The sequence below is a fragment of the Amphibalanus amphitrite genome, unplaced genomic scaffold, assembly GCF_019059575.1.
Source record: "Amphibalanus amphitrite isolate SeventyFive unplaced genomic scaffold, NRLGWU_Aamphi_draft 000069F_arrow, whole genome shotgun sequence".
NCBI classification, from domain to species: domain Eukaryota; kingdom Metazoa; phylum Arthropoda; class Thecostraca; order Balanomorpha; family Balanidae; genus Amphibalanus; species Amphibalanus amphitrite.
This window is the reverse complement of record NW_024881565.1, coordinates 982,176-1,009,067: the sequence shown is the minus strand read 5'-3', so window position 1 is coordinate 1,009,067 and position 26,892 is coordinate 982,176. Positions and strand designations below refer to the sequence as shown.

The following is a 26,892-nucleotide window of genomic DNA, read 5'->3' as shown; positions in this document are numbered from 1 at the left end:
CCAACTACAACAGCCTGATACTCGGTCGAATGAGAAGGCAGGCTCGAATATAAAAATTCAAGATTGTGATGAATGATTTTTAAAAGCAACGTCTATAACGCAGTAGAGCTAACATGGGTGGGGCTTTGCTGTCATCTAACGCTGAAGCTTTAAAACGTCATAAGGGATTGTTTGTAGAAGCTTTTGAGAAGGATACATTGTAGAGGGTTCCATGTCGTGGGCTAAACAGTTACAATTAATTCGGCGGCAAATTATCAAAGGTTACAGCGGTTTCGACTTCAGCGAGAACTATCACACGATGGGTGAGTAAGTGAGAAGCACACAAAGGGCGCATTTTTGCCGTCTGCTCAGCCGGGGCGGGACGGACTCGCCCTTGTGCTCGGTAATGGGCTCTGACGGCCGGCGGCGGGCCAGCTCTGTTCGTGTCAACACCGGTCAGTCGGGCAAACAGAGCGGACAGCGGCCCTGGCAGCCGACAGGGATCAGCTGCGGGCACAAACGACGCCGCGGCCCGCGGAGCAGGGGCCACGGGCGGGAGGCGGGGTCAGGGGTCACAGCTGGGGGCCTTACATGGCGACTCGTCCACCTCCGGCAGGGCGTCCAGGCTGGCGGGCGTGATGGCCGTGCCCACCGGCGTGGAGCGGGCAGTGCTCTCCGTGGACAGCAGCATCGAGTCTGGCAATACACACACGTGACCACCGTCAGTGCCACGGACAGGGCAAACGAATTAATTGGCAGACTTGAAACCACCGCTCTCTGGTGTAGTATTAACAGCAAAGTCTTACCTACGCGATATTTCCGAAGAATACCGTACTATGAGTCAGATTCATGTTCCGTGACTTTTACGGTCAAGTTACCTGGAGTGATGGTTCCGTCTGGGCTGCCGTCCTGAGAGTTTTTGTATTTGTTCTGCTTTTTGAGCGATGACATTTCCAGCATGAGTTCTTCATGGCGCAGACTCTGAACCTCCGCCTTTTTCTCCAGCTCCCGGATCTGAGGACAAGCGCAAATATATCAACTCAGGCAGCGGCTCCCATTAGTCTGCTAATACATTCCCGAGCAATTATACATTCCCGAGCAACTTATTTACCACTCGTACCTTACGGCCAAATGCAAACATAGTTCGACACGAGCGATGACTCGGTGCTGCCGCAGCTGTTAACGCACTTAACACCATTCATCCATCCCGGGTCGGGGGTTCGGCAGACATACCTTGCTCTCCAGCGTCTGAATGGTGTCTAGCGAGGCCTGCTTCTCGCTCTCGGACGCCTTGGTGAGCGTGGCGATCTCCTCCTGCTTCTGCCGCAGCTGCTGCTGAGCCTCCTGGTGCTGCTTTTCAAGCTCCTTCTTGCGCTCAGCAGCATCGCGCATTTGCTGCAGCGATAGGTAAATGCGCGCGTTTAGAGGACAAATCGGAGCGAATAACAAACATGTTCGAGAGGTGAAACATACAAGCGTTGTAATGATTTCAATGTGCGTTAACGGTATTTGGCGCTGTGCGTTCTTTTTTAATATTGGAGATAAAAACACCGAACGACGGTGTTCTTCGCTTATCACACTGTCAATGACTCAAAAATTTTAATGCATTTAATTGATATTGGTATGCAAACATATGACATTTTTAGAAGAAAAAGCCTTAGTGAGGACATTATCAAAAAGTGTAGCAAATCTTAAGCATTCGTATATGGTGAAACGTATTGGCGACTGGTGCCTATGGTTGCTTTATAGCAAGGCACTTACGGCCTAGGTATTCCTCGTAAACATATTGTATTGTGATAGCTTTCAGAAGCGTTCAGTCCTGAGAGGTATTGCGTACAACTCTGAATAGCGCGGCATCGAGCTTACCCTTAGTACGGACTCCAGGGTTGAAACTTTTTCCTTCAGGGTTTCTACCTCAAACTTGGCCGACTCATATTCTGTTCCGACGCTGTTGAGACTCTCTTTGAGCGATGCACATTGTGAGCTTATCTGTAGGCAAATATTATCATCGTAACCAACCCGCGCAACGGATGGGCGCACATTGACGGGGGATGGACACGCCTGCGGTTTCATGCACAGAGGCACAGCATCGGGCAAGTCCACCTCTAAAATGGCTTGAATGCTGCAAAAGTCATTGGGCAATAAGGCTTGCAAATGCATGCTATAGATACAGTTTGCCTTGCTACCATGCTAGCAGCTTCTTTGGCCATTCGGTTCATTCAAACACGGCCCACAAAGTTGATCTCTCGATGATACTTACACTATCTAGTTCATGAATTTGTCGCTGAAGATCACTATTTTGTATTGTCAATTCGGTGTTTTTCTCAATCACTCTTGTTAGCTGCTTTTCCTGAAATAAGAGGGATGACAATAACAACTGATCCATGTCTATGAACCATGCCAGGGACCTATTTAATTGAGCCACAGCCTTCTCTATTTATAAAGTCTGTGATTGAGCTTTTCATCGAAAGAAATAAAAACATCTGGACATTCACCACATTGAAGTTTGATTACGTACGCAGAAGAAACAGTCAATGATACACAATGGCGGATCTAGAAAGGCGGTCTTGGCGCTGCGGGGGGGGGGCACACTCCCTTAAGTTTTCTCCAAGTTTCAAAAGCTCATTGGAGTTTGATTCCTGACACACTGCTGTACAATTTGAAACAAACTTTTCCTCATAAAGTTGTTCAGTTAACGTTTTACTGTCGAAAAAGCGCAGTTTTTTTTGTCGATTTCGGGCGATCGGTGCTCCCCCTCCCCAAGATCCGCTGGATCCGCTAGGGTTTATATGTTTTATCAACGCATAGCCAATGATCGAGCAACGCATTGCGCGTATAACAAAGAAGACCCGAGGCAAATTGCGGAATCACCGTCTTTTGGGTTAGCGATTGTTCTATATTGAAGTCGCTAAGTATTGCGGAACAGTATCAGGTTAGACGCTCTTCGGCGTTGTAGTCACTCAGTAAGACCAAGGCCTTGGGTGCCGGGCCCATTCGCCCGTGCGTTGCAGTCTCCGTGTCCAGCGGCACAGTATACCAGCGCAGTGGTGCCTCGGCTGTTACCATGGCAACGACTTGAGATTCGTCCCTCGTCCCCTTGAGGCCATTCGCGACTTCGTTGGAGGCGAGAACGTCAGTTTCATATGGTGATGCGATATTACAAATTTAGTGGCGTTGCGATAGCCGAAACCGCACAATTTATCAGCCCTTATGTCAACGCGGGTGTGCAATAACTTAGTTCTAGAACAGAGCGGGGAGCTGTGGGAGAGGAGAGGAGAGGAGAGGAGAGGAGAGGAGAGGAGAGGAGAGGAGAGGAGAGGAGAGGGGAGGAGAGGAGAGGAAGGAAAGAGATGAGAGGGGAAGGGACGGAATGAGACGAGAAGATAAACATAAAATGGGTGCAATCCGTGCAAATGTTGATAGCACGCCTATTATAATTGGACACTCCTGTTAGATAGTATCTTGTTTGTGAAGCTCTACACCTTGCAGGACTGATAAAATGCAAGTAAGGGCTCACCAGGTCATCGCATAATTCATTCTTGATGTGCAAACTTTCTGCCAGCTGCTCACATTCCTCGATTTTCTCCTCGAACTGTGTTTGAATCTCCTTGTGATCCTGAAAGAAGAAACAAATACATACCTTGCATTTATAAGTCTAGATAAAGCTAAAAATGCAATTCCACTTTGGGTTGGGTTGGCAACCTAATTTTGTCTGAGACTATCGGGGCTCAGTGCTTGCAGCTACCTTTCGGCGCAAAAAGACGTTTTGAATTATTACCGTCATTATAAAGTAGCACATACATGCCGTATGTAGCTTTGATCTTGGGAAACTCGAAGCCATGGGAGGTTTCATTCTACTTGGATAAGCCCCTTGTTTGTGTATCGGGCATTATCGAAAAACAGTGACTTATTTTAGCCGTGACCAGTTGCCGCAATTCAAGAATGCCGTGATATTACGAATTTTTATCCGCTCACCTGGACTAGTTTGTTGAGCTCGTTCAGCTGCGCGGAGAGGGTGATGTTCTGCTCTTCGAGAGCCTGGAATCTGTCGACGTCAGAGGCTCGCTGGTTGCGCTGCTCCTGAAACAAAACAAAAAATAGTTAGAGAATATCACCGGAACGGAGCGCTGAGTTTAAAAGGATCACAAAGCACATCGATTTAAAAAGTGCAAGTGAAGCTGATAACTCATGACTGAAAAATGAAGGCCTATTGGCTGACACATGTTTGAAGACAGAAGCAGAAATCCCGCACACACTCGGACACAATCCTTCTGAAGCGACGCAGATCAAGTATGAGGATTGATATTTGGTTTGATCTTCCGAAAGACTGCGCAGGCAGTAACAAAAGCTATATCATTGGGAAATTTACCAGAGAGCCAAGCAACAATCGCGGTAAGCTTCGCGACATTGCCGAGCAGGCTGCAGCTGCGCACCGGTGACCTGCGGCAGGTACCGGCCGGTACCAGCCAATACCTGTGGCAGGTATAGTCGACTACAGAATGATATTCCACTCCTCATAAGCTATCAGTTGACCGGACCGCTAAGGTGTGCCGTTTATCACGCAATTAAGCGTGTCGATTGTGAGCATTGGGACAAAGGTATAATTTGTGAACTTAGCCCGTGTGGTGCGGCACATCCTACCACTCCAGGCAAATAACTGCCTGTGAAACATCATTCTGTAGTCGACTATACGGGCTGACAGGTAAGGCGTGGTGGTAGCGAGGGCAGCAGGGGAGGAACCAGTAGGGTTGGGTGGCCCTAACGCTGGCCTTCATGCAGTAGGCTGAGGAGAGGCTGGCCCAGACGGGGGACGGGAGGGCTGACAGCTGACTGGTCCAGACGGGAGCCGAGGGCAGGGTGACCCAGACTGGGGTACGTCGCTGGGGGAGGCGGACCCAGACGGCGCTGATATTCGGCGACTTGTTTGCCGCAGCTCAACCGCAGAGGGGTCACCGGAGACGGCTGGGACGGGACAGCAGAAAAACTGCTCCGGCAGTCCATCGTCAGCCGTTCGAAGTTACGGTATTTGTTAAATATACAAATGTAAGTGTAAATACGAAAAACGGGCTAAGTTAAGAATACCATTACCACCTCATGCGGTTACCACGCAGTCGTATAAACCCATAGTGGCATTAAGCGCCGCTGAAAATTCGCTGTTGTATCCAGAGCTAGCACGCAGGAAATGAGTCACGGTGGGGGCGGCCGGCCGGACGTTCCAGGAGTGCGGCCCTGCAGCACGGGCTCACTTCCTTCCTTCCTGGCACTGCGTGCTCGACAGCGGGAGGGTGCGGTGGACACGTCCCGTGTAGTTCCCTTGGTAGCTGGACCTGTGGTCGTCCGTCCCACCCAGCTGGCGGCGGACATGATATTCCGCCCGGCCCACCCAGGGCGACTGCGGTCGGTAAGCGGGCAGTCCTACCCAACCAGCCCGTAACACCCAACGTCGTCCGTTCCACCCAGCTAGTCTGACCCATCCACCGCCGTCAGTCCCACCCACCACGGCTCGTCCCACCCTCGACCGTCCGTCCCACCACTCCCACAACACAAGTCCGTAACAGGCCCACTGCCCGTCCGTCCCGCCCAGCCAGTCCATCCCACCCACCCCCGTCAGTCCCACCCACCCCCATCAGTCCCACCCACCACGGTTCGTCCTACCCACAGCCGTCCGTCCCAGCCAGCCAGCCAGTCCGTAATACCCACCGCTGTCCATCCCACCCGCGGCGCCACCCCACCCAACGGCGGCTAACCATCATAGTCCGCCCCACCGCGGCGGCAGGCCAGCGGGCCGCCCCGTGAGCCAGCGCTCCGTCATCGATACCGGTGACATGGCCGCCCCCTCCGCGTCCCCCCCCCCTGCTGCGGCGGCGCGCTCGTGCCGGCCGATTAGCCGAGGGGGAGACGGTGGCCAATTAGAGAGACAGACGGTCATCCGCCGGCACCGTGACGTCATCAGCGCACCCCCCCCCCCCCCGCCCACCGCGCCCACAGACACCGGCCACATTGATCCCGAGAGAAGGGAGATGACCCGGGATAACACCACAGGCGGGCGGCTGACCCGAGTTGGTACTGAGGGGAGGGACGGCCTCGGGTGCTGGTAATAAGGGATTCCAGGAGTACAAACCCAGCGCGGGCTCACGTTCCTCAGCTGTCGCCAAAGATGAAAGAATGACCTAAGATGACTGCAAACAAGTGTAACAAATTGTAAGCGACCACGGTATGTAAGAAAAACATCTTATACAAAAATCCAGTTTTCTAATAATTTCGTTTTCACTTTTGGGGGCAGCATGGAGATAAAACATCAAAAACCCAAATAAATGACGCTTTGCCAACATACCATTTTCTAAAAAGTCCACCGGAGCTCGTCTACAGAGTACCTAATCCCTGTTCAACAAAAGTTTCCACGTGACCACGCTGACCAAGTTTCTGGACATAGATCCGGGAAGGCATTTGTGCCAGCTCATGGTGCCAGGCTTTGTGAAGACTGACTGCACACAGCTGTACATTGACACCACTTGACCGAGCCATTGGCACTGACATCTTGACAGTTGACTCGTGCGATTTTACTGCTTAATCGAAGCAGCACTGCAGCTCTTGGCCGCCCACAAATGAGGGCAGAATAGGCGATAGCTGGGCGGAGGCGGCCTTCTAATAACGGCCGAATATGAGCAATAGCGGCGCCACGAGCCGCCTCATAACGGCGACCGCGCGCGGCTGTTTGTGCGTGTGCCGGCGACTGCAGGTGACGGTCGATTGCCGGCGCGGCACGATCAATTTTGCGGTGCCGCTCTGCAGGCTGGACGGCCGAGAGTGGTGGAGGGACTGACAAGTGAGTGTTGAAACAGTTGGAAACTGGTACTCCGTAAATGCAAGCTAGATCGTTTCCTGACAGCCCAATACGACGCTGAATCAGTAGCCTCTTGGCATGAAGAAGTAATCCAAGAATACCAGGCGTAGGCAAATAAGCCAAATGATCAGAGACTGCGCAGCTTCTCGACCACTTCTCCGAATCACGTCGCGCTCTCCGATGGCCGGACCGACAGCTCAGCTCTGACGGCCAGCTGACCGTCCGGCGCGCTGTCGGTCGTCACAGGCCGGCGCGGCTGCAGTGCCGTGCCGTCGGCGCTCAACCATTACCGTCTTCGTCAGCGTCGATCGGCCGCCGGGCCGCCGACGATCCGGGCCGGCCGGCCGGTCGGTCAGCCGCGACCGGCCGGCGGCCACGGAGCCGGCCCGGAGGCGTGTCGCGCCCGGTCAGAGACTGAGTGGCGGACTGAGGTGACTGGGAGCAGCGCGGTCACCGGGAGCAGCACACCAGCGGCCGGAACTCACCCGGAGCTAACACACCGAACAGTGGGCGGCCCGCAGGGAAAATAGATCTTGACTGGAGTCCATCGTTTAGCCTATCTTTCGGCGGCACACTCACTGTTGATTAGCGCACTCTCCATTGCTACGACAGCCTTCTCATAAAACTGGCAATTCTTCTGGAGCAACAATCCTCCTCCTCCGCAGTCGGCCGCGGCGCTCGTAAGCCCTCTGATCGTCGGTAGTTTCGTCACCGCATGGGGCCGCGTCGGTTACTCAATTTCTCACTGCCCGCCTCCGCGCGGCTATCGGCTTCCACATTTCCACCGCCCACAGCCGTTGACGACGTCTGCCGCTGCCGCCCACGGCCGCTGTGTCCGGGCGCTGGCGGTGGCGGCGGTCTCTCAGGCCTCCGTGGGTGTCGCCCCGAGCCCGGTGAAGAGCCAGTGTCGCTATCGGTCCGTCGATGGGGGTATCACGGCCCGGCTGACCCCGTTTCGCCCGGTCGCGGGAGACACGATAGCGCGTCGAGGGCATATCGACCGATGGAGTGTAGGGTTCGTTCGAGTCGCCAGTAATGTGACATACACGCATAGAAGGAAAGACTACTGGGCACTGACACACTCACCCACACACTCTCACGCACACACAGACATACACACATACATACGGCCTCGACACGTCGTATGGGCGGCTGTTCGGCGGCGCTCGCACCTGACCCTACCTGCTGCAGTTGATGGGGACGGCGGTGACGGTGGCGGCAGCGGCGGACGGTGGGGTGCGGCGCCACACGGACACCGTCTCTAGCGCCGTCGGCCGGTGGGCTGACGTCGCGCGCTACACCGAGGACCACCGTCGGCCGGCTCGGATCGACACTGCCGCCGCCCGACGCCGCCGCGGCACCAGCAAAATCAATAGGCACCGCGGCCGGCGGCGGCGCGTGCGCGGCCACCAGCGGCGCGCCGGCGCCCCGACCAGTGCGTATCGACGGCGCCGCGGCCAGCATGAATGGCACGGCGATTAACCCTGTGCGTCCGGCCGATAGCCATCGTGGATACTGAGCCGGCCGGCTGGGGCGTGTCTGCTGGCCGGCCGGGCTGGGTCTGAGGACGGCCGGCCGACTGAGTAGCCGGGGACGGGGCGGCAGAGCTGGAGAGGGGCGGAGCGGTGAGAGGGGGCCCGGGAGCCTCCACGGAGCACCAGCTGATCTGTGTCACTGGGGCGCAATAAATACCTCACGAATGACTGAACCCGAATTAGGTCAGAGGGACATGGAAATCGATTAAACTTGGCCCCATCTGCCGGCATTAACACACGCCCAGTTGATACTATCCGACAGCATTCGTCCCGGCCAAGGAAAGGAGTGTAATGACCTGAAAGTAGAGATATTCAGCACGAAAAAAATCGAGCGCCATGTTCACCAGTATAACGCCTTATGGGCGACTAACGGAGCGAGCGAGAGGGTGAGCCTTGCACGTGCGAAATTGCGAGGGGGTACCTCCAACTAACTTGTGCACGGCACCCTACTAACCGGTCTCTAGCGACGTGCCAAATTTGGGCACAATCGGCCCAGCCGTTCTCGAGATCTGGAAGCGGCACCCTGCACGTGCACACGTGCAAAATGGGTCCCAACTGACTTGTGCACGGCACCCTACTAACCGGTCCCTAACTGTGTACCAAATTTGAGCGCAATCGGTCGAGCCGTTCTCGAGATCTGGAAACGACCCCTGCACGTGCGCACGCGCAGCAGCACCCCAACTCTGGCACATGGATATGCAGTGCCTAGTGGGTGCCTACCTACATGCCAACTTTCAGCGAAATCGGCCAAGTAGTTACCGAGATATTGCAACAATTACAAAACTGACACCTCTTCGTTTTGCACGTGGCACGTGCATAAGGGGTCACCCACATGCATCAGGAATAGTCCAATACTTGGTAGAAGGAATGAAGCTACCCTACAAAAATTACCGCGTGTAAATCGGTCAAGTGGTTGCTGAGATATAAGCCTCGCAAAAGCGTGACCACGGCCGGCCGGCCGGCCGGCCGGCCGCTCATACTCAGAAATTTCCGTTAATCTAAGGAAAGACTCCGCTCGCTTCGCTCGCTCCGTAATAAAACAAGAGCTGGTTTGCACCCAGCCAATGTGACCATTGCATTGAGGACAGGATTCGCCATGCGTACTGCCGCCCGATCATGGAGCGAACTCGGACGTAATTGCTCCGGTAATTAACTCGGTAAGGTGGGCAGAAATCGATACAGAGCGCGAAGATAGGCCACAACTGGCCACCCGCAGTGATTTAAGTAGAATGAAATTACACTAGCGCTGCTGATTCCCTGCACCTGGGTCCCATGATTTACGGAGATAAATGGCAGCTAGCCGCAAGGCCGAGTTTCAACTACCTAGTGACTGAACGGTAAGCCCTCGTGGAGCAAAAGTCGGAAGACCGAATGAGGAAGAGCATCTTGGAAGAAAGGACACCGGGGAAAACTATGCCCAGTGCAGGAGACATGACATGAGAGGAGGCGGGACACAGGAGACTGGACACAGGAGACAGGAGACAGACGGGATATAGAGTCGTGCATGATCCAGCTTCATGGACAAATTCATCGTTTCTGTCTCCATTAACCTGCTCATGACCTTCCTGTTTAGTTGTTGACACCACCAGCCAGCCCGGAGTATCACTGCAGTGAAGTATTGCCATTATTGCTGAGCACCGAACAGCGACATTAGGATAAGGAACAGGGAATAGGAAAGTAGAATAGGGAACTCGGTCACCATTCCTAGTTCGAGACACTTACCTCTGCCAGCGCGTTCATTTGCATCTCCAGCTTGGCCTTTTCCCTCTGCAGCTGCGTGATAACGCTGACAAGCTCCTTCTTTCCTTTTTCCTTTAATATCTGTGAAATAGTAGCGTTATTAGCAGGGATGCGGAGCCGTGGAATTTTCAGACAGCTTCGGCTCCGGCTCCGGCTTCGGAGAAATAAAATCGGCTCCGGCTCCGGCTCTGGCTCCGGGTGAAATGTCATGGCGGCTCCGTCTCCGGCTCCGGCTCCGGGCAAAAATGTGCCGGCTCCGGTGGCTCCGGCTCCGGCTCCGCACCCCTGGTTATTAGTAGACTGATATGCTCGGGATGGTAATAAAATAATGATTCCTGTCTTCTCGGACGGGTTCTGATCTCACGTAAGAATTATGGGAGGGTAAATACTTTATATCGCTGGTATCACAACGCTTTTTTAAGACTACACCCGATAACCATAAGAAGCTAAGAGGCGCTTCAAATATTTAGCGTGTTTTGCTTGGGCCACCATTCTTATTACGCTTGAAGATTCACGTATGTAACAGCGAAACGCAAGCCATTCACTCTTTGACGTACCTGCAGTTCATTCTTCTTGGAAAGTTTGTCGCTGATGATCTTCATGCGCTCCTTAAGCCGTTTGATCTCAGAGTCTCGCTCTTTGATCTGGCGCTGGTACTCGGACTCTCGCTCGCGCTGTTTGGCAGTGAGTGTGGTGCGCTGCTGCAGGCCGGGCCGCTCGCGCTGCGACAGCCTCTCACTGCTGCTGCTCACACTACTGCCGTTCTGCTCACCGTTCAAAGAGCGCTGCGGAGAGGCACTCACTGTCCGCACTGTCCGCTGCCCGGCACTCACTGTCCGCTGTCCGGCACTCACTGTCCGCTGTGGCGCACTAACTGTCCGTTTTTGCACGGTAGTCGTCTTCTGCTGCAGACTGGGCGCCATTCTCTGCTGGATCTCGGGTGGCACGGCCCGCGTCTGCGGCAGCTGCCGAACGATACGCGTCCGAGACCGCTCCTGCTGCTGCTGTGACACCTCCCGCGACTTCTGTACACAGGGTACACAAGGAGAACAGTGTGAGAGCGAGTGAAGCTGAGCTTAGCGTGCCGCATGAGATGAGTTAGGTGAACTGATATTACAGACCGACGCGACTTAGCACAGACGTAAGAGTGTTTAGTTTTAAATCATCTCGAACGAAAGAATGCCAACTACAGCACATAAGTTATTCACTGCCGCAAGTATTTAATACGACGAAAATCCAAGATATGAATTCGTGTAGGTGACAAATCAAAGCAGTGTGCATAATTATCTGCTGTAAGTGGTAGGCACTAGCGACAAGTTTTCTCCGTTACCTTCTCCAGAGTTTTGACTTTCTCCTCCAGTTTGCGCGTCATGTTTGTGAGTTCCTGGTTCTTCTTTTTGAGCAGCTGTGTCTCTCGCAGTCTCTCGGCGGCCTTCACGCGGATCGCCAGCGGTTTCTCCAGCTCGGCATCCATGGCGGTCTTCTGCAAACGGAACAACAAACAGACGTGACGGTCTTCTGCCAACGGCGCAGTGAACGTCAGCGTGGCGATACGCATGGCAACACACATGACAAGTCAAACACTGAAGAAAGTGGTCGTGTGAAATGAACGCGCGCAGAGTTATGAAGAGAGAGGCAAGTCAGTCACACACTGCACTGAGAACGTGCATGTCAATTGTCAAACGCGTGTAAAATGCGCATTACATAAATTAACAAAAATAACTTGGAAAGATGATGGGAAAGAAAACTAGTCAAATGAAAACTCACACTTTTCAAGAATAGAAGATGCAATGGTATTGTGGTTTTTAGTAATGCATCTCGGAACTACGTCAAGGGTTACCACTCTGGTTCTGCAAATCCATTAAGCTTCAAACGGCTTCATAAGAACTCAAGCAGATCAAAATTTACGAAGCTAAGCTTAACATTTGTAACAGAATTCTGAACAGGGTGATCCGTTTCGGGACGCTCCGTTATATTATCGGCCGGGAGGTACCGCCTTTCACAGCTCGGAGAGTGTGGGAGCGAACTGAGCCATTTGTCAACGCCATCCTACAACCGGTCAGCATTTGTATCGATCACAGCTCCGTTTAACTGCACAGCCACGGTGGAAACGAGCACCCTTAGAAAACGGAAGGAGCAATCACTCAGCTGAGTTAGAGAGGCAAGCCGATTGGCAAGCAAAATCAAAATTATCAAATAATTGTTCAAGCCCAAGAAAAATATTAACTTTGAATTCAAAGAAGAGGTCAAAACGAGGTCAGCGATTAGTAGGTTTTCGAGCTTACCAGGCCATTGTTGTCTAGTTTGAGGTTTTTACATTGTATCTGCAGCTTCTTGACCTGGGTGTCGAGCTGAGATGATCGTCGCAGGAGCTCCCTCTCACGATCAGTGACTCGAGAGCTTTTCTGTGAACAAGCAATACAAGAAGGTTACAAGAATGTTGATGGATAACATGACGGTCTTCACAAAACATTGCAAGAAACAGCCTCATAGTTTAGGACCACACATATCTTGGCAGACACAGTCTCGCAGTCTTGCAGTCTCACTGAATGCGCATCGCCGCCCCAGGCCGTCCTCGACCTCGACCTTTCCGTTCCCCTCCCACCCACTCCATCGCGGCATCTGCCGTCTGCCGGTCCGGGGGCGTCACTCAATCACATCCAACCGGTGGGAACAGCGACGAAAAAGCGCCCCCGTTCCGATTCATTAGTGTGACTGACGGCCGAGTGGCGGTGTCCGATGGCTTCCGCTGAAGCAGAGACGTCACTAGTCCGGGGTTATTCGTGTATCATTTTGTGAGCGGTTTTGGTTTTTGTATCTTGTTCCTGTCCTCCATTAGAAAGTGATATTGAAAAAATGATGTAATGACAAATCGTTCAGTAATCAGTATATAGTAAGTGAAAACGTATCCTCACGCTCAGCATTGACATTGCAATTATTTCTCTAGAGATTTTAGATTTCCCACGATGAGGTCGGGGTAAGGCAAGGGGCGGCCCAGAAGAAGAGAGGGAGGTGTCGTCAGAAGGAGTGACATAAGTGGCTTCGTCAGTTCTCGATTTACCCCAGAGGCAAGTCAGCTTTTCTGTTAGACGTTCGCTCTGGTGTCATGACAACCGCAGCAATTCATAATCTCCATGACCGACCCCGACTCCGTTTCTACTCAAGTCTCGACTACACGACTCGTCGCTATAGCTACCGCCACAACAAAGCAGAAGAACCCACAGACATACTCTCAGCTCGGTAGGTTTGAACGTTTTGTCTATATTTATATGAACCAAGCAGCATAAAAATAAAAGATACCAATTACGAGTAAAAACTATAACATTTAAGTTGATGGAACCGGAAACGCACGCGTTTGTGTTCCGCTGCGAACAAAAAGACGAGCATTCCCCAAGAGTGGTCAATTAGAGCACAAACAATACCAAGACATTTGTACAGAGCGCCTCGTGAGGCTGTAATTTGGACTGGGACCGGTGCCTGGCCGGGTGGTGCCGGACCAGGCCCAATAGCCAGCTACCGATGATGGATGAGCGCGACCGCCGATACCACTGCCACGCCGCTCCCTGCGGCCTGCGAGCGCCCCGGGCCGCGCATATCCGGCCCGCCACCTGCGCCCCTCCAGCCCACATCTGCTCCGCTTATAGCGGGACGGGTGAGAAACGTTTTGTTAATTGCTTTAAATGCTCGACAGTTGTTACTGCTTTCGGCATTTGTAGCCGTACCGAATCCATCAGCGCGTGGTTCTTCCCGACAAATGGAAACGCGGTCTGGCGCTCGGTCTCAGAGCTATGCGGAACAGCATACCTTCAGGCGCTAACAACTAGTGCCATCTAGAGAGAGGGCGGTGAACTCGCAGCTAAGACGGCGACAGCTGGGGTCGATTATTGATATCTCGCTGGAAGCATTACAGATAACAGGGCCCGCTCAAATCCTGATGTACTTAGTTTAACTGTTTCTCGTGTCCCTGTCTTTTTCATCACGTAACGTCCCACTACCCAGCATATGCAATAAGTAGCGTAATGCGGTCTTCGTAGGTACACATTTCCCGTCAATTTTATATGTACCTAATGGCAAAGTACATCACTGGCCCAAACTACAAGAAGTCCTCCTATGCATTTGTCGTGGTGGCCAACACAGTGTTGCCTATCTGGGAGATCGACTGGTCGGCGGTACACTGGGCGACACCAGCGCAGCTGTCATCTGACGTTGGTGACGAACCGCAACCGGCGGCCAGTGACAGCTGACGTCTGAGACCACAGTGCCGGCGACTGAAGACTGAATAGTGATAATGAAATTATAGCATTAGCAGCCTCATTTCAAGCGACCAAGCCGATTTGATTTTTTTTTCTGGAAATGCTTCGCCAAAACATAACGAGCATATATGGAAAATGAAGGTCGTTGGCATTATGGAAAACTGAAGAATCACGACTTTATCTATTGTGAATATGCAAGACGTGGAAAAACCTCAACTACCTACTGATTTACGCTATCTCACGGAAATCACCTTGCATTGGAGTTATCATATCAAAGTTGACCACAAATTGCTTACTTAAGCTATTATTGTTCGTGAATCCGCGCAGTACATATCACCACTCTTAACCAGGCAACCAATTCACATTATTTCTGGAAATACTTCCTCATAACATTATAAGCATGTCTCGGAAGTTCCTGTGTATAAGACGTAGGTATGTGCAGCCTGATTCACGTGACACGTGTGGGTGTGATTGAATAACGTTAGAGATGGTCACATCTAAAACGCCATGGCCACTGGAAGGAATAAATGATATTGCCAGCGGATGTGGCGCATTAGACCGGCCACGAAATGCGCCGTGGGCGGTCGTGCACCGGAATTCGGACAGCTCCAACCGCGGTCCTAGTCGCCAAGGCCGTGCCTGCTGCGAGGAAAAATGTATCACCAGCCAGCTCAGACTAAAAACATTGTTTCGGAGAGCAGCCCTCCAGCATACAGCCGAGTTCTTTCCGTTAGCCGGTTCCGGCTCCATTTGTAAACATCTCTCAGATAAATTGTCCGTCTGCGGGCGGCCAGACCGCGGTTTTGCCTCCTCCGCCGTCAGTGCAGAAGCCAGGCTGGGTGGCGCTGGGAGCTAGTAATCACCGACACTCGAACGCATTGGCTGGCGCGCACTTCGCCAGAGACCGAGCTGATATATCGCAGCTAAGCTTCATTCAACTTCGGTTACCCGAATCAGCGGCCGGTCAGCTGACGCTCTGGCTTAGGGTGATCTCGGTACGAGTTTGCCACCAAAAAGTTTCTGGAGATTGAACTTCGCTCATAAGTGGGTACTCCTAACTTATACAGTTATTTAGATTAGAAGCTAACGAAACGTGATCGAAAATAGCATTGTTACCTACTGATTTTATTCAATGCTTGGTTGTTTGGTCGTTCCTTCGGTCCTGTCCACTTCTGCACTGCATATTTCATCTCCACCCAGTCACACTCAATGCTCTCTTTCGTCCCCCTTCCCCTCTCTGTCTACATCACGTCAGTCTCCGTCTCCGTCTCCATCTCCGTCTCCATTCCCTCCCAGACATGTCTCCGTCCAGTCTCCATTCCGTCTCAGATATGTATCCGTCTCTTCTTTGACTCCGTTCGTCTCGTTCCGTCTCAGATCTGTCTCCGTTCCGTCTCCGTCTCCGTCACCGTCTCCGTTCCGTCTCCGTCTCCGTCTCCGTCTCAAATCTGTATCCGTCTCCGTCTCAAATATGTATCCGTCTCCGTCTCAGATCTGTCTCCGTTCTGTCTCCGTCCCGTCTCCGTCCCACCTCCGTACCGTCTCCGTTCCGTCTCCGTTCCCATTCCGTCTCCGTCTCTGTCTCTGTCTCTGTCTCTGTCTCTGTCTCTGTCTCTGTCTCTGTCTCCGTCTCCGTCTCCGTCTCCGTCTCCGTCTCCGTTCCGTCTCCGTTCCGTCTCCGTTCCGTCTCCATTCCGTCTCCGTTCCGTCTCCGTTCGTCTCCGTTCCGTCTCCGTCGTCGGCGGGGCGCCGGCCGCGGACGGGTCTCAGACCGTTTGCGTGATATCATCCCTGACGGGCGGCGGCAGGCCGTCTCCGCCGCTAATGACATACGTCGCTCATCAGCCGGGCGGCCATCTGAGCCAGCGCGCCGCTCCGCCCGGCCTGCGCGTGCCGCCGGGCTCACGGGCCGGACGGGCGGCGGCGCCGACAGGCGGCTGTGGTCCGCGGCGCGCGGCGGGGCCGGCTGGTCTGCCGCCGCCGCGCTGGGAGCCGCCGCCGGCAGCGGCTCGGTTCCGGTCACTTCCGGCCGTAACAGGTGGCGGACGCCGGCGCCGGGCCCGAGACGGAGGCTAGACGCCGCCGGTGGTGGGAGGCGGTCGCAGCGGCGGCTCGGTGGGATCAATCGGTCCCACCAGGCCGGCTGTCAGTGAGCGGTGCTGCCTGGAGAGGACTGGCGGCCTGCGGGGCCGGCCGGCCCGCCCGCCGCGGCACGCTGCCAGCTGGCCGCGGCTGCTGCGACACCGGGCGGCGCCGACGGCCGGCGGCGAGCAGCAGCGGAAACACAGCAGCCATATCTCAGAGCAGCGCCCACAGCCGACACATACCAGAGCAGCAGCGACAGGAAACCGGCCAGGGCCGGGAGCAGCACCCACAGCCGACATCTTAAAGAGCAACAGCTCTGAGACTGCTAGTGCAAAGTCAAACTCAAGGAGCAGTCAAACCACAGGACAGCCCCCACTCAATTTCCAGAGAGGCAGTACAGGACGGCAAGACAGCAGAAATTCGAGAAATTCGAGAAGCCAGTTGGCAGCTCCCCAAAGCAACATCATATAACAGCAGCCAGCCGGCTCCTTAACTAAACCGGCGATCTACAGCACCCAGCTAAATAAATAAAATATACGACACCGGTGCCTTTAACATTAACCAATATATACTTATCAAATCAATGGTTGCTATTTCAAATAACTAAAGCCAAACCAATTGGTGATTTTTTTTCGAAAACAGATTATAGCATTCAATAAAAACTGGGTCAAAGATACCTTCCAAAGTGGAGAAATCAAGACACGGCTCCAGCCTTTCAAGTTTCGGGTCATAACAGCCCATCATCATCGGACCATGTGATCACCAGTTTATCAAGTGACCGTCCATTCATAGCCGGGCGTTCACCGGTGCAGATTGAGCGGTCATCAGTGAGACTGGACCGTTTTCACCACATCAGCGTCTGCGATCAGCGCGGTGCTCGTCATCACGGTCCGAATGTGTGTCAGCGGCGTGCTGTGACGGTCGGCACGGGTCGGACTCCCGGCGACGTGCTGTGACGGTCGGCACGGGTCGGACTCCCAGCGGCGCTGTGACGGTCGGCACGGGTCGGACTCCCGGCGGCGTGCAGTGCCGGTCGGCACGGGTCGGACTCCCGGCGGCGTGCTGTGACGGTCGGCACGGGTCGGACTCCCGGCGGCGTGCAGTGACGGTCGGCACGGGTCGGACTCCCGGCGGCGTGCAGTGACGGTCGGCACGGGTCGGACTCCCGGCGGCGTGCAGTGACGGTCGGCACGGGTCGGACTCCAGGCGGCGTGCTGTGACGGTCGGCACGGGTCGGACTCCCGGCGGCGTGCAGTGCCGGTCGGCACGGGTCGGACTCCCGGCGGCGTGCAGTGCCGGTCGGCGGAGCGGCGCTGGCGGCGGAGCTGCACTGGCGGACGGAGGCCGCCGCCGCCGCCGTGTCATCGGCCCGAGCTGGCGGCCGCCCGAGTTCCCGAGACGGTCCGACGCACACGGCGCGCCCGCCGCCGCCGAGTCATGCCGCCGCTGAGCGCTGGACTGAGACGGCGCAGCATGAGCCGGGCAGGGCCGCAGCAGACGGCCGGGGCGCAACACGGTCCGAGCACCAGTGCAACAGGGAAATAAGGACGGATGGATGGATGGATAGAGTGCAATTCCACCGGCGGAAAGCAGCAGGGGTGCAACAAGGACCAAACCAGCGAGCGGCGTGGACCGAGCAGGGACTCAGCACGGACGGGAGGTGGAGGTCACCAAAGGGCGACGGCCGCATCATCCCGCGAATGGTTCGTTCGTTTTAGTTTGTTGAGTTCGTTCTATCTGGCATAATCAGACACTATGTAGATTCACACCCAACCAACAGCTGAACAATTTCTGACAAATAGTGGGGCTGAGTCCGACAGCTGAAAGGACATGTGAAAAGAAAGGAACAAAAATCCTACTTGTGTAACATGGTGTTTCTCATGTCCGTTGGCAGACGACATCCAGCATCCACCGACTTATTTGCTTCTGAAGATAGCGATGATTGTCGTCGTTATAACCGTTCTACATAGAATCATGTTCCACAAACCATGCGCGTAATGCGAGATGCTGGTCTTCAGATGATAGATTACGACGCATTCGTCATTATCCCACAATTTGTCCGCCAGACCGCTACACTATAAAACGCACTTAACCACCAGAATGCCGCTGCTGGGAACTTCTCTTCGAGCCATTGTACTCGGAACCACACGTCGCGCATCGAACGGTGTTCCTCCGACTCCCGGACACCGGCTGTCAAAGTAACGCACCGCGCAGTTCAACGCAGGTCCAGCACCGCACTCTCCCTGTGATAACCACCGATCACTGGCGGCGAGGGCACCGCTTTCCAGCGGTTATGGTCCCACTCTCAGCTCCCTCAGTCTCACGGACACTGTCACTTGTCCGACTGGAAAGCACCTCTGTCATTTGCCATCCGAAGGTCCAGAATGACTATATGCTCCGATGAGGATGTGACGTCTGCCTCAAATGTGAAAGCCGTGCGACATGATAATTTCATGAGAAACCTTTTACACAAAAGTGATCGACAAGACTGACCAATTGAAATTTTCGTGATAGCATACAGGCAAGTTCATGATAAACAGAGAAACGGATAACGAATTCCTGAGGCATACGTTCAACCATTACGTAACGACAATCAATGGTTTCATGCCCATGGCTTACCTATGTTTTGATTGTTCTGAACAAAGGTAGTTGCATTTCACTTTTTCATGCAGGATGTTTTTCGTAGCAGCTAAAAGATGGTTAGATCAAAGAATGACAGCCTTTTCTCTTTGCCTTCCATGTAAGAAACACGTTCAAATAGGTATTCACCCGCTCATCACACATCTCAGAAATCGTATGGCTGAGGTCCGCCTATGCGCGAGTGTGTCGTTTAACCGTTTTCGTTTTATCCATGATCCATCGATGATGACCATGAGTAATTTGACCCTTGATTGATTACCTCGGATGACGCAATTTGTCCAATACAATACCGCACAATCCATACAAATATCCGCGTCCGTAAATCTATGTAATACGTATACTGGTATAGGATTAGGTAAAGAGGTCTGCCGGGTCATATATCAAATCCTCTGTGCGCAAGAATGTATTGTATACGAATATATTACAATACCTTCATTGAAACATTCGAGCTCGCTGATGATCTGCACTTCAACTGTAATTGATAAGGTGACGTGTTCAGCAAAGAACGCCACAACGTAGCAGTATTGGAGTCACGGGTTCAGGCTATGATGCAGTACGTCACGCTGTATCAAAACGGAGCCGATCAGTCTGAAGGTCACCGGGCCCGTGCTGGTCGGGGTATACCTGACGGACGGTCGGAGCGCGCGGCTCCCACCGCCTCCCCTAACCACTTACCGACTTCCGGAGCTCGGGCCCGGCCCGGCGGGGAGGGGCCCGCCGCCGCTGTCAACGGCCGCGTCCCAGCAGTGCACTGCGCACTGGGAACCCACACCGTCTCCGGTCCTCAGCCGACACAGGGTGCAGCTCGCACTGACCCGAACAGACACTGACACAGACACAACCCACACCGTCTCCTCTGAGCCCGCTCCGGCCGGACGCGATCACTCGCCCGCCATGTCCGCCACTGACACTGCGGTGGCCGCACTGTCCCGCCGCGCCGCCGCCGCCGCCGCCGCCCGGTGGAGCTACTGCCGGCCGGCGCTCGGCGCGGAGGCTCCGCCAGGTGGCGCCGTCGTCCGAGCGTGACACGGCGGCTGAACTGTCAGCCGGCGCCCCGACACCGATCATCACCGACCGGATGTGACGCCCGCGGCGCACCACCGGATCGCAGCGGCGGAGAGCACTGCCGGTTCACCGTCCGCAGTGCACCACCGGTTCATCGCAGAGGAGAGCACCACCAGTTCACAGCAGAGGAGAGGACCACTGGTTCACAGTGCGGGAGAGCACTGAGGGGTTCACGGCGAGGATAGCACCGCGGGAACGGCAGCACTTGAAGCTAGCTGATAGGGACGGCAGCAGGAAGATGCTGCTTGTACACTATCAGGACGGCAGGTGACAAGCTGCCGAGGCCACCGGAGTAGCAGACCACTGTTGGAAATCATCCATACCATTGCTGGGGAACTGCCGAAACCAATCGGATTGAGGACAATCATTCCATTGCCGTCTGAAGGACACACTGTTTTGAAAAGAACTCATCTCACGGATCTTTACTGTTTTACCGAGCGATGACAATAGATCCGTCTCCGCAAGTCGCATCGACATTATCGATGACATTCCAGAGATATCAAACTTGGAATTTAAAGAATGAACTAAAAACACCTACAACATCTGGTGTAAAAACTTTGGTTGTCATCTGAACAATGATGGCAGGGCAGGTAACAAATGGCACCGACAACAGCAGAAAAGATGGCCACTCATTGTCGGGACATCAGCTCCCCGGTGTCTCCGAGCGAACGCCTGTCCACTGGTTCACAGGTCCGAAATGTGCCGTCTCATTGTTCCAGCCGCTGGCCGTAAGGCCCTTGCGGCGGCCGGCGCGGCGCGGCGGTCAGGCGGGGTCGGAGGTCATGGTCAACGAGAGCGAAATAGCGCGGAAGGACGCACCTACGGGTCGCCGAAAGTTGTAGCCACTTGGCGAGCTGCGGGCAAGACCGGCATTGGCTTTGGAGTGAGCGGCGTCGATACGGTTATGATATGAGGAACAAACGAGTCGGGCAGAGCTGTATCCTGTGTTGAGGACGGTTACTCATCAGACCTGAATATCATTATTAGCACAGGATGTCAAAAATACAAGAGGATCACGTACTAATAGGTATTAATTGGTGAATAAATATGTAGCGTTTCTATATGTATCGTTGAGGCCCATTTATTGATAATTTACCAGAAACATGCACGCGATGACATGTCCGCCTCCTATGCAGACATATTATAAAGAAGCAGATACCTATTTGTCAGTTACTTTCTTATCCATTTCCGCTTAGCATCTATTTTCAAATACATTCCAGCAGTAAAAGTTCAAATCGACACTAAGCTCTCTGTCCAAACCAACCCAAAGTCGAGCAAAGTCATGATACAACCGACCTACATTTGCTTGCACATCTTGGCTGCACAGCGATCCCGAACGAACGCAGGGAAATATATCTCCGTCACTTTGCATACCGTTTATTTAAGTTCCCATTCTCATCCTGGCAGACAGTTAATGAATTTGGAACGCTGGCCGCTGGCCACCGGTCGTCGGCCGCTCCGTTAGGCCGGCCCTGCTTGTACCGCCACAGTGACGATCTGGTGTAAACTTTGCAACGGCCGGCGTCGGCCCGGGACGGCGATCCCACGGCCCGCCCGGGGGCTGAGATGGTCACCGCGGCCGCCGTGACTGGCAGGGACCGTGGGCAGCCCACACCCCCGGCTGCCGTCGGAACCGGCAGACCGCCACTCGTCAGCACGCTCCGTGAACAGCGGCGACACGCGGCGCGCGCGTAAATCAGCCCGGCCCAGTTCCCTCCGCCGCGCACTGACCAGGCTCGTCGGCTGACCAGTGAGTCTGCGTTCCGGGCGCAGCCAGCCTTACACCGCACTGTCAGAATCCGTGACACCGGTGAAATCTTGAGAATGGACTGAACGCTTTGCAACGGAGTTCTTGAATTTCGACCGTCGCTTCATACGGCAATGGTCTTATCACTAAATTACTTCAAAAGAAGCTTCATCAAAATGAAAATGCATGTGCTCCACGGCAATGGTCTTATCACTAAATTACTTCAAAAGAAGCTTCATCAAAATGAAAATGCATGTGCTCCATTCAGGCTTCAGCCGATATACGGAAGCTATGCAATAATAAAATATAGCTTGATGGACATTTCATAGGCATTTCACTCAAAGATACGACATTCCAGTAGGTCGCTGTCTCATGCTCTCCACATCACCAGCTGAATACGGCCTTTCTCGGGAGGCTGTTCCGCGGGCCATTCGGGGTCCGCCCCGCCCACGTCTCCACCATGAACGTCTTCCCTGCTCAGTGGGCCTACATCCGTCGGGGCAGAGGACAGAGAGGCGGGACCGCGGAGAGAGCGGCACAATAACGACAGAGTGCCGCTGATGGTACCGCTCCGGTACCGAGGACGGTCACACGGCGGAAACGGGCCCGGCACGGCGCGACACGGTGCGCACGGCCGGCCGAGTCCCGACCATCAGCACGGACAGGAACCAGACACGGACCAGGGCGCGGTCCCAGAGATAGTACGGCACCGAGTACGGCCCCGAGAACGTGCTCAGAGTACGGCCGCAGAGAACGGTCAGAGAGCACGTCCCTCGGCACGAGCTTAGAGCAAAGCAGCGCGCGAGTACTGGTCCAAATCACGTACTCTGCTGACTCTCGGACCCGGCATCGCTCTGTGTTTTGTTTTGAGATAAACAGCTCCGTAAGTGATTTATCCCACCTTTGCGCTTGGTCAAACCCGTAAGCACTGTAAGCACTGAATACTGAGCAGGTCACTGCATCTGACTTTTCCGCCGAGTCGCTTGACACAGAGAAGCACAACAGACGGGCCAGAGCTTCGAACTGAATCGTCTGACCCCGAGAGCAGACACGGGTCAGCGTTTTGCTCTGATTCGTCTGTCTGAGAGCAGCTCGCGGCACACAGCTCCGCGTCCATTAGCGCCGGCCGGCCGGCGAGTCTCCTGTGGTTCGGTGTGACCGAGCCGGACCGGACCAGGTCACAGCGCACCGCGCGGCCCGGATCGCTTCTCAGAGCCACCGTTAGCGTCTCAGGTCGTCACGGTGTCCGTGGGAAGACGGCGGACACGGCCACGGAGGCATACGGCCGCCGACGCCACAGGAGGCGGCGGACAACAGCAGAGAACGACAGGCAGCGCTGGACGGCCGTGGAGAACGGTAATTAACGGAGGATCACTGTGCAGAACGGCGAACACGGTGGCGGCGGATCCCGATGGACGACGATGGATAAAAACTAAAAAGTGCACGCGTGACGTCAATACATTAACCCTCTATCTCCGCTGAAGGAACGACACAGATCCCAGCGAAACAGCGGGTCATGTTTCGAGCTGCCACTTCACTCGACCCGGCTCGGTTTCCACCGCGAGCTGCCACCCCTCTCCTCTCGTCGGGCGGTGTCTGACCGGGAACCAGCGAGGCGATGCACTATGGTTGGAAACGGCCTCACGGATGGCCGGGGGTCAACGCGAAAAAATGTTTTGCCCATAACTTGTTAATGCGTAGACCGACTGCGATGAAACTTTGCATAGGTATACCAGTCTCTTTCGTGCATCATACAGTAACTCAGAAATGACGAGGTCACGTCACGTCACGCATGTGTGACGTCATCATTGCAAGTATGTTATAAGTCGCCTATGTCTTTCGTTATGTTATCGATATCGCGAGGCATTTTGAACATGTTTTGAATACTGCTATTACTGAATGGATATTGTTGTTATGCTTTAGCGCGAGAAATATCAACGTAGTGACGCACAGTGTCTTACTATTGGTCATAAAGGGTCAAAAATTTGGAGAAAGAGTATTTATGATTTTTTTTTAGATTGGGCAAAAAAGTAAGAAATAAAATGACGCGCGATCAAATGACAAAACATGCGTCAGATTAACCCGGCAGTTGCTGGGGTATTTCCCCATCCGCCGTTTGCCGGGGGGGGGGGGCGTTCAACGCCCCCAGCCGATAACTCGCGAACAAATAGGCGCAGCGAAACGCACGAGGCGCGGCAAACGAAAGAAGAACGCGACGAGACGATTCACATGAATACTTTAAAGCTGAATTTCGAGGTCACAGGTCGGGTCAAAGTCAGGTCAAACACTTGAAATCGGGCTTTCAGTAGCATGGACTTTAGAACCTCGCAATCGGTGCCTCGCGTTTCGCGTTTCGATTATATCGTCATCAGTTGGTCCTAAATAAATTCAGTCATCAGTTGGTCCTAAACAATCTGTCACAACTGTCACAACTGTCACAACCCTTCATATAAGTGCTAAAAGAGTGTCAGATCAATGTAGGGGTCAGTCAAACATAGGCCACTGGCCAGGGTCAAAGTCAGGTCAATCAGGTAAGCACATAACCCCGAAAATTAAAACTGGTACCTATTCGCAGCCCATGCATGACACATGTTTTATGGGTACTTTTGGGCGTAGAACACGATGGTGACATTCATTTTATCATACGAGTACCTGGCTGGTTGAAAAAAGATCAATTTCAGAAATGCATGCGTCATGGTCGTGAAGTAGTCACGAGAAATTGCCAACATTCAGTTCAAGATTTTGGAAAATGTAGAACGATGATCAAAAACCATAGATAGCCATTTGATTTGCCATGGTATTGGCAGTGTAATGGCGTTTACAGCATGTCTGTATGTCTGCTCTGTCGGTGGATATCCATATCCATACTCCAGGATATCCATACACGTTTGCACGATATCCATACTCCAGGTGCAGGGGTGAGCAGTTACTTCTTACGAGGGGTGCGGAGTCGAAGTCAGAGTCGGAGTCAGAGTCGCCCAGAGTCGTGGCAACGAGCCAGGAGTCGGAGTCGGAGTCGGGGTCGGTCAGGAGCCCGCAGTGGAAGTCGGAGTCGGTCCGAATCGGAACAGCTCCATCACGACTCCGAAACACTGGCAGGGGTCCGGAGTCGGAGACAGAGTCGGCCGGAGTCATGGCAACGAGTCAGGAGTCGGAGTCGTAGTCGGAGTCGGATTTGGCGCCACCACGACTCCGCAACCCTGCTTCTTACCATCATTTATAAGGATAAGCGATTGCAAGACTGACGAGCCGACCTGGTGCTAACGAAGCGACGGGTAGGTACGCCTCGGGAGATGAAGCTTCATGGACGATTTTGCGCACAAGTGCGCAGTCTGCTTTTACGTTCCCCTAACGCAGAATTGAACAGAGATTTATTCTGCCAAAAAGCTCAATGGAGGTCGATGGAGAACTTTTTGTATGTCAAATGAAACATAAACGTAATTTTGCAAATATTGCTGTGGTGACACTGCAAACAGAATGCAATGCCGTTCCTGATTTTGAACACGCATGGGAAAAAGAGTCACTCCACTCGATAGCCAACATAACAAGGATTATTTTGATATATAATAATCCAGTTTTACAACGTCATGGAGGTACTCCACATGCTATCAACAGCGCGGTTGTTTAAACCTTTGACGGCGCACCAAAAAAGTCACTATCAGGAACTCCCGATTCCACGTACAATAATGGAGACTAAATGCGCAACTAAATAATTTTTGCTGCCCAATTCAAAACATTTCATCAATTTCCAACAGAATGACACCCCAAATATACATATATTCCGAAATTGCCCACGGCCATCCGTGAGGCCGTTTCCAACCATAGTGCGATGGGGCGCTAAAGCACGCTGTAACACCAGATCCACCAACCAGCCACAGGGAATAGATATCCAGCCGGTCGGGCCACCGTAGTAAATCACTACAGCGTCAGAGTTAGTGACGGACCCCAGACAAGGCTCGGCAAAATACGGCCATGTTATTCAGACACATTTAGTTCCCAGCACATTTACTGTATTCGAATGTTGACTGCAAAACAACGGTGGTATGTCCTGCAGTGTCACACAGTGTCACAGGTCACTAGCATATGGTACACCTAATTCAATAACTATAATATTTCTGTCAAATGATAATGCCACTACAGTTCACTGGTTGGGTTAGCGCTATCGTTGCATATAAAGTTTGCCATTTAAAAAAAGCACGGCTATGTATTAAGTATTTATTTGGCATGGAATTCTCCAGCCACGCCCCGTCCTGCCAAGCTGGAAAACATCAGCCCGCAATTTGGACAGATCCTAAACCATCTGCTCGGCGGCTGACGGGGCTGTTCCGCGTTAGAGAGGACAGCTACACGGACACCCATTACCCCGTCCCCGCACCCAAGGGGTGTGGGATGGGAGACGGGCACCGGCGTCAGCTGGAAAACAACGAGTCCGGTGTCTACTGTCTACCGAAATCCACAAACAAGCAATCGCTAACGCAAAGTTGATAACGTCATTACCGGCCTCCATCCGACAGCTAACAATCTGTCATCTGATATCGCCACTACTACCTACGCCTGAAACCGTCAGAACCGGCTACCCGTCTGACTTTAATTTAACATTCTGACACGGACAATTGCCGACCAAAATTAGCGCACCCACAATAATCTATCCGGTATGTGATGCTGGCACGTCAGAACCCATAGTTGACTTATCTCTTTTGGTTAGTAATTCATGTGGTCACCGGCCCCTAATATTTTCTTTACTTCAAGCTAGGGTGTTTCACAATAAACGTTACTTTTGATAAGCTTTTAAAATGATCTCAACTATCCGTATGTCCATAAATTCTATATTCATTTTGTTGCAAATACTTTCGGGTTTTTTATCCTTACAAAAACTATGACGAATCATCAACTGCATTCTTTATGTACGTGCAATGTCCACACCATCAAAACGGGTCAATTCCCTGTTAAGCTTCAGGGTTATTCACAGTGAATGTTGCTTTTCAAACGACGATGTTTCAGTGA

The 26,892-nt window shown here is 53.2% G+C and overlaps 1 protein-coding gene across 7 annotated transcripts in view; it reads right to left on the bottom strand.

The window, feature by feature from the left end:
• LOC122378977 (peripheral-type benzodiazepine receptor-associated protein 1-like) overlaps positions 1 to 26,892 on the bottom strand; it is a 98,094-nt gene that overhangs the window by 32,893 nt on the left and 38,309 nt on the right. For 6 of the 7 annotated variants that reach the window (XM_043360736.1, XM_043360741.1, XM_043360737.1 and 3 more), the window contains exons 4-14: positions 12,384 to 12,503; positions 11,429 to 11,581; positions 10,656 to 11,123; positions 10,081 to 10,179; positions 3,955 to 4,059; positions 3,497 to 3,595; positions 2,240 to 2,329; positions 1,846 to 1,968; positions 1,213 to 1,374; positions 858 to 993; positions 571 to 675 (exon numbers count right to left, since the gene is read on the bottom strand). In XM_043360736.1, coding sequence (XP_043216671.1) covers positions 571 to 675; positions 858 to 993; positions 1,213 to 1,374; positions 1,846 to 1,968; positions 2,240 to 2,329; positions 3,497 to 3,595; positions 3,955 to 4,059; positions 10,081 to 10,179; positions 10,656 to 11,123; positions 11,429 to 11,581; positions 12,384 to 12,503 — 1,660 coding nt within the window. Of the gene's footprint in view, positions 1 to 570; positions 676 to 857; positions 994 to 1,212; positions 1,375 to 1,845; positions 1,969 to 2,239; positions 2,330 to 3,496; positions 3,596 to 3,954; positions 4,060 to 10,080; positions 10,180 to 10,655; positions 11,124 to 11,428; positions 11,582 to 12,383; positions 12,504 to 19,751; positions 20,064 to 26,892 lie in introns of those variants that run through there. The other variant, XM_043360742.1, reaches the window with a different exon arrangement.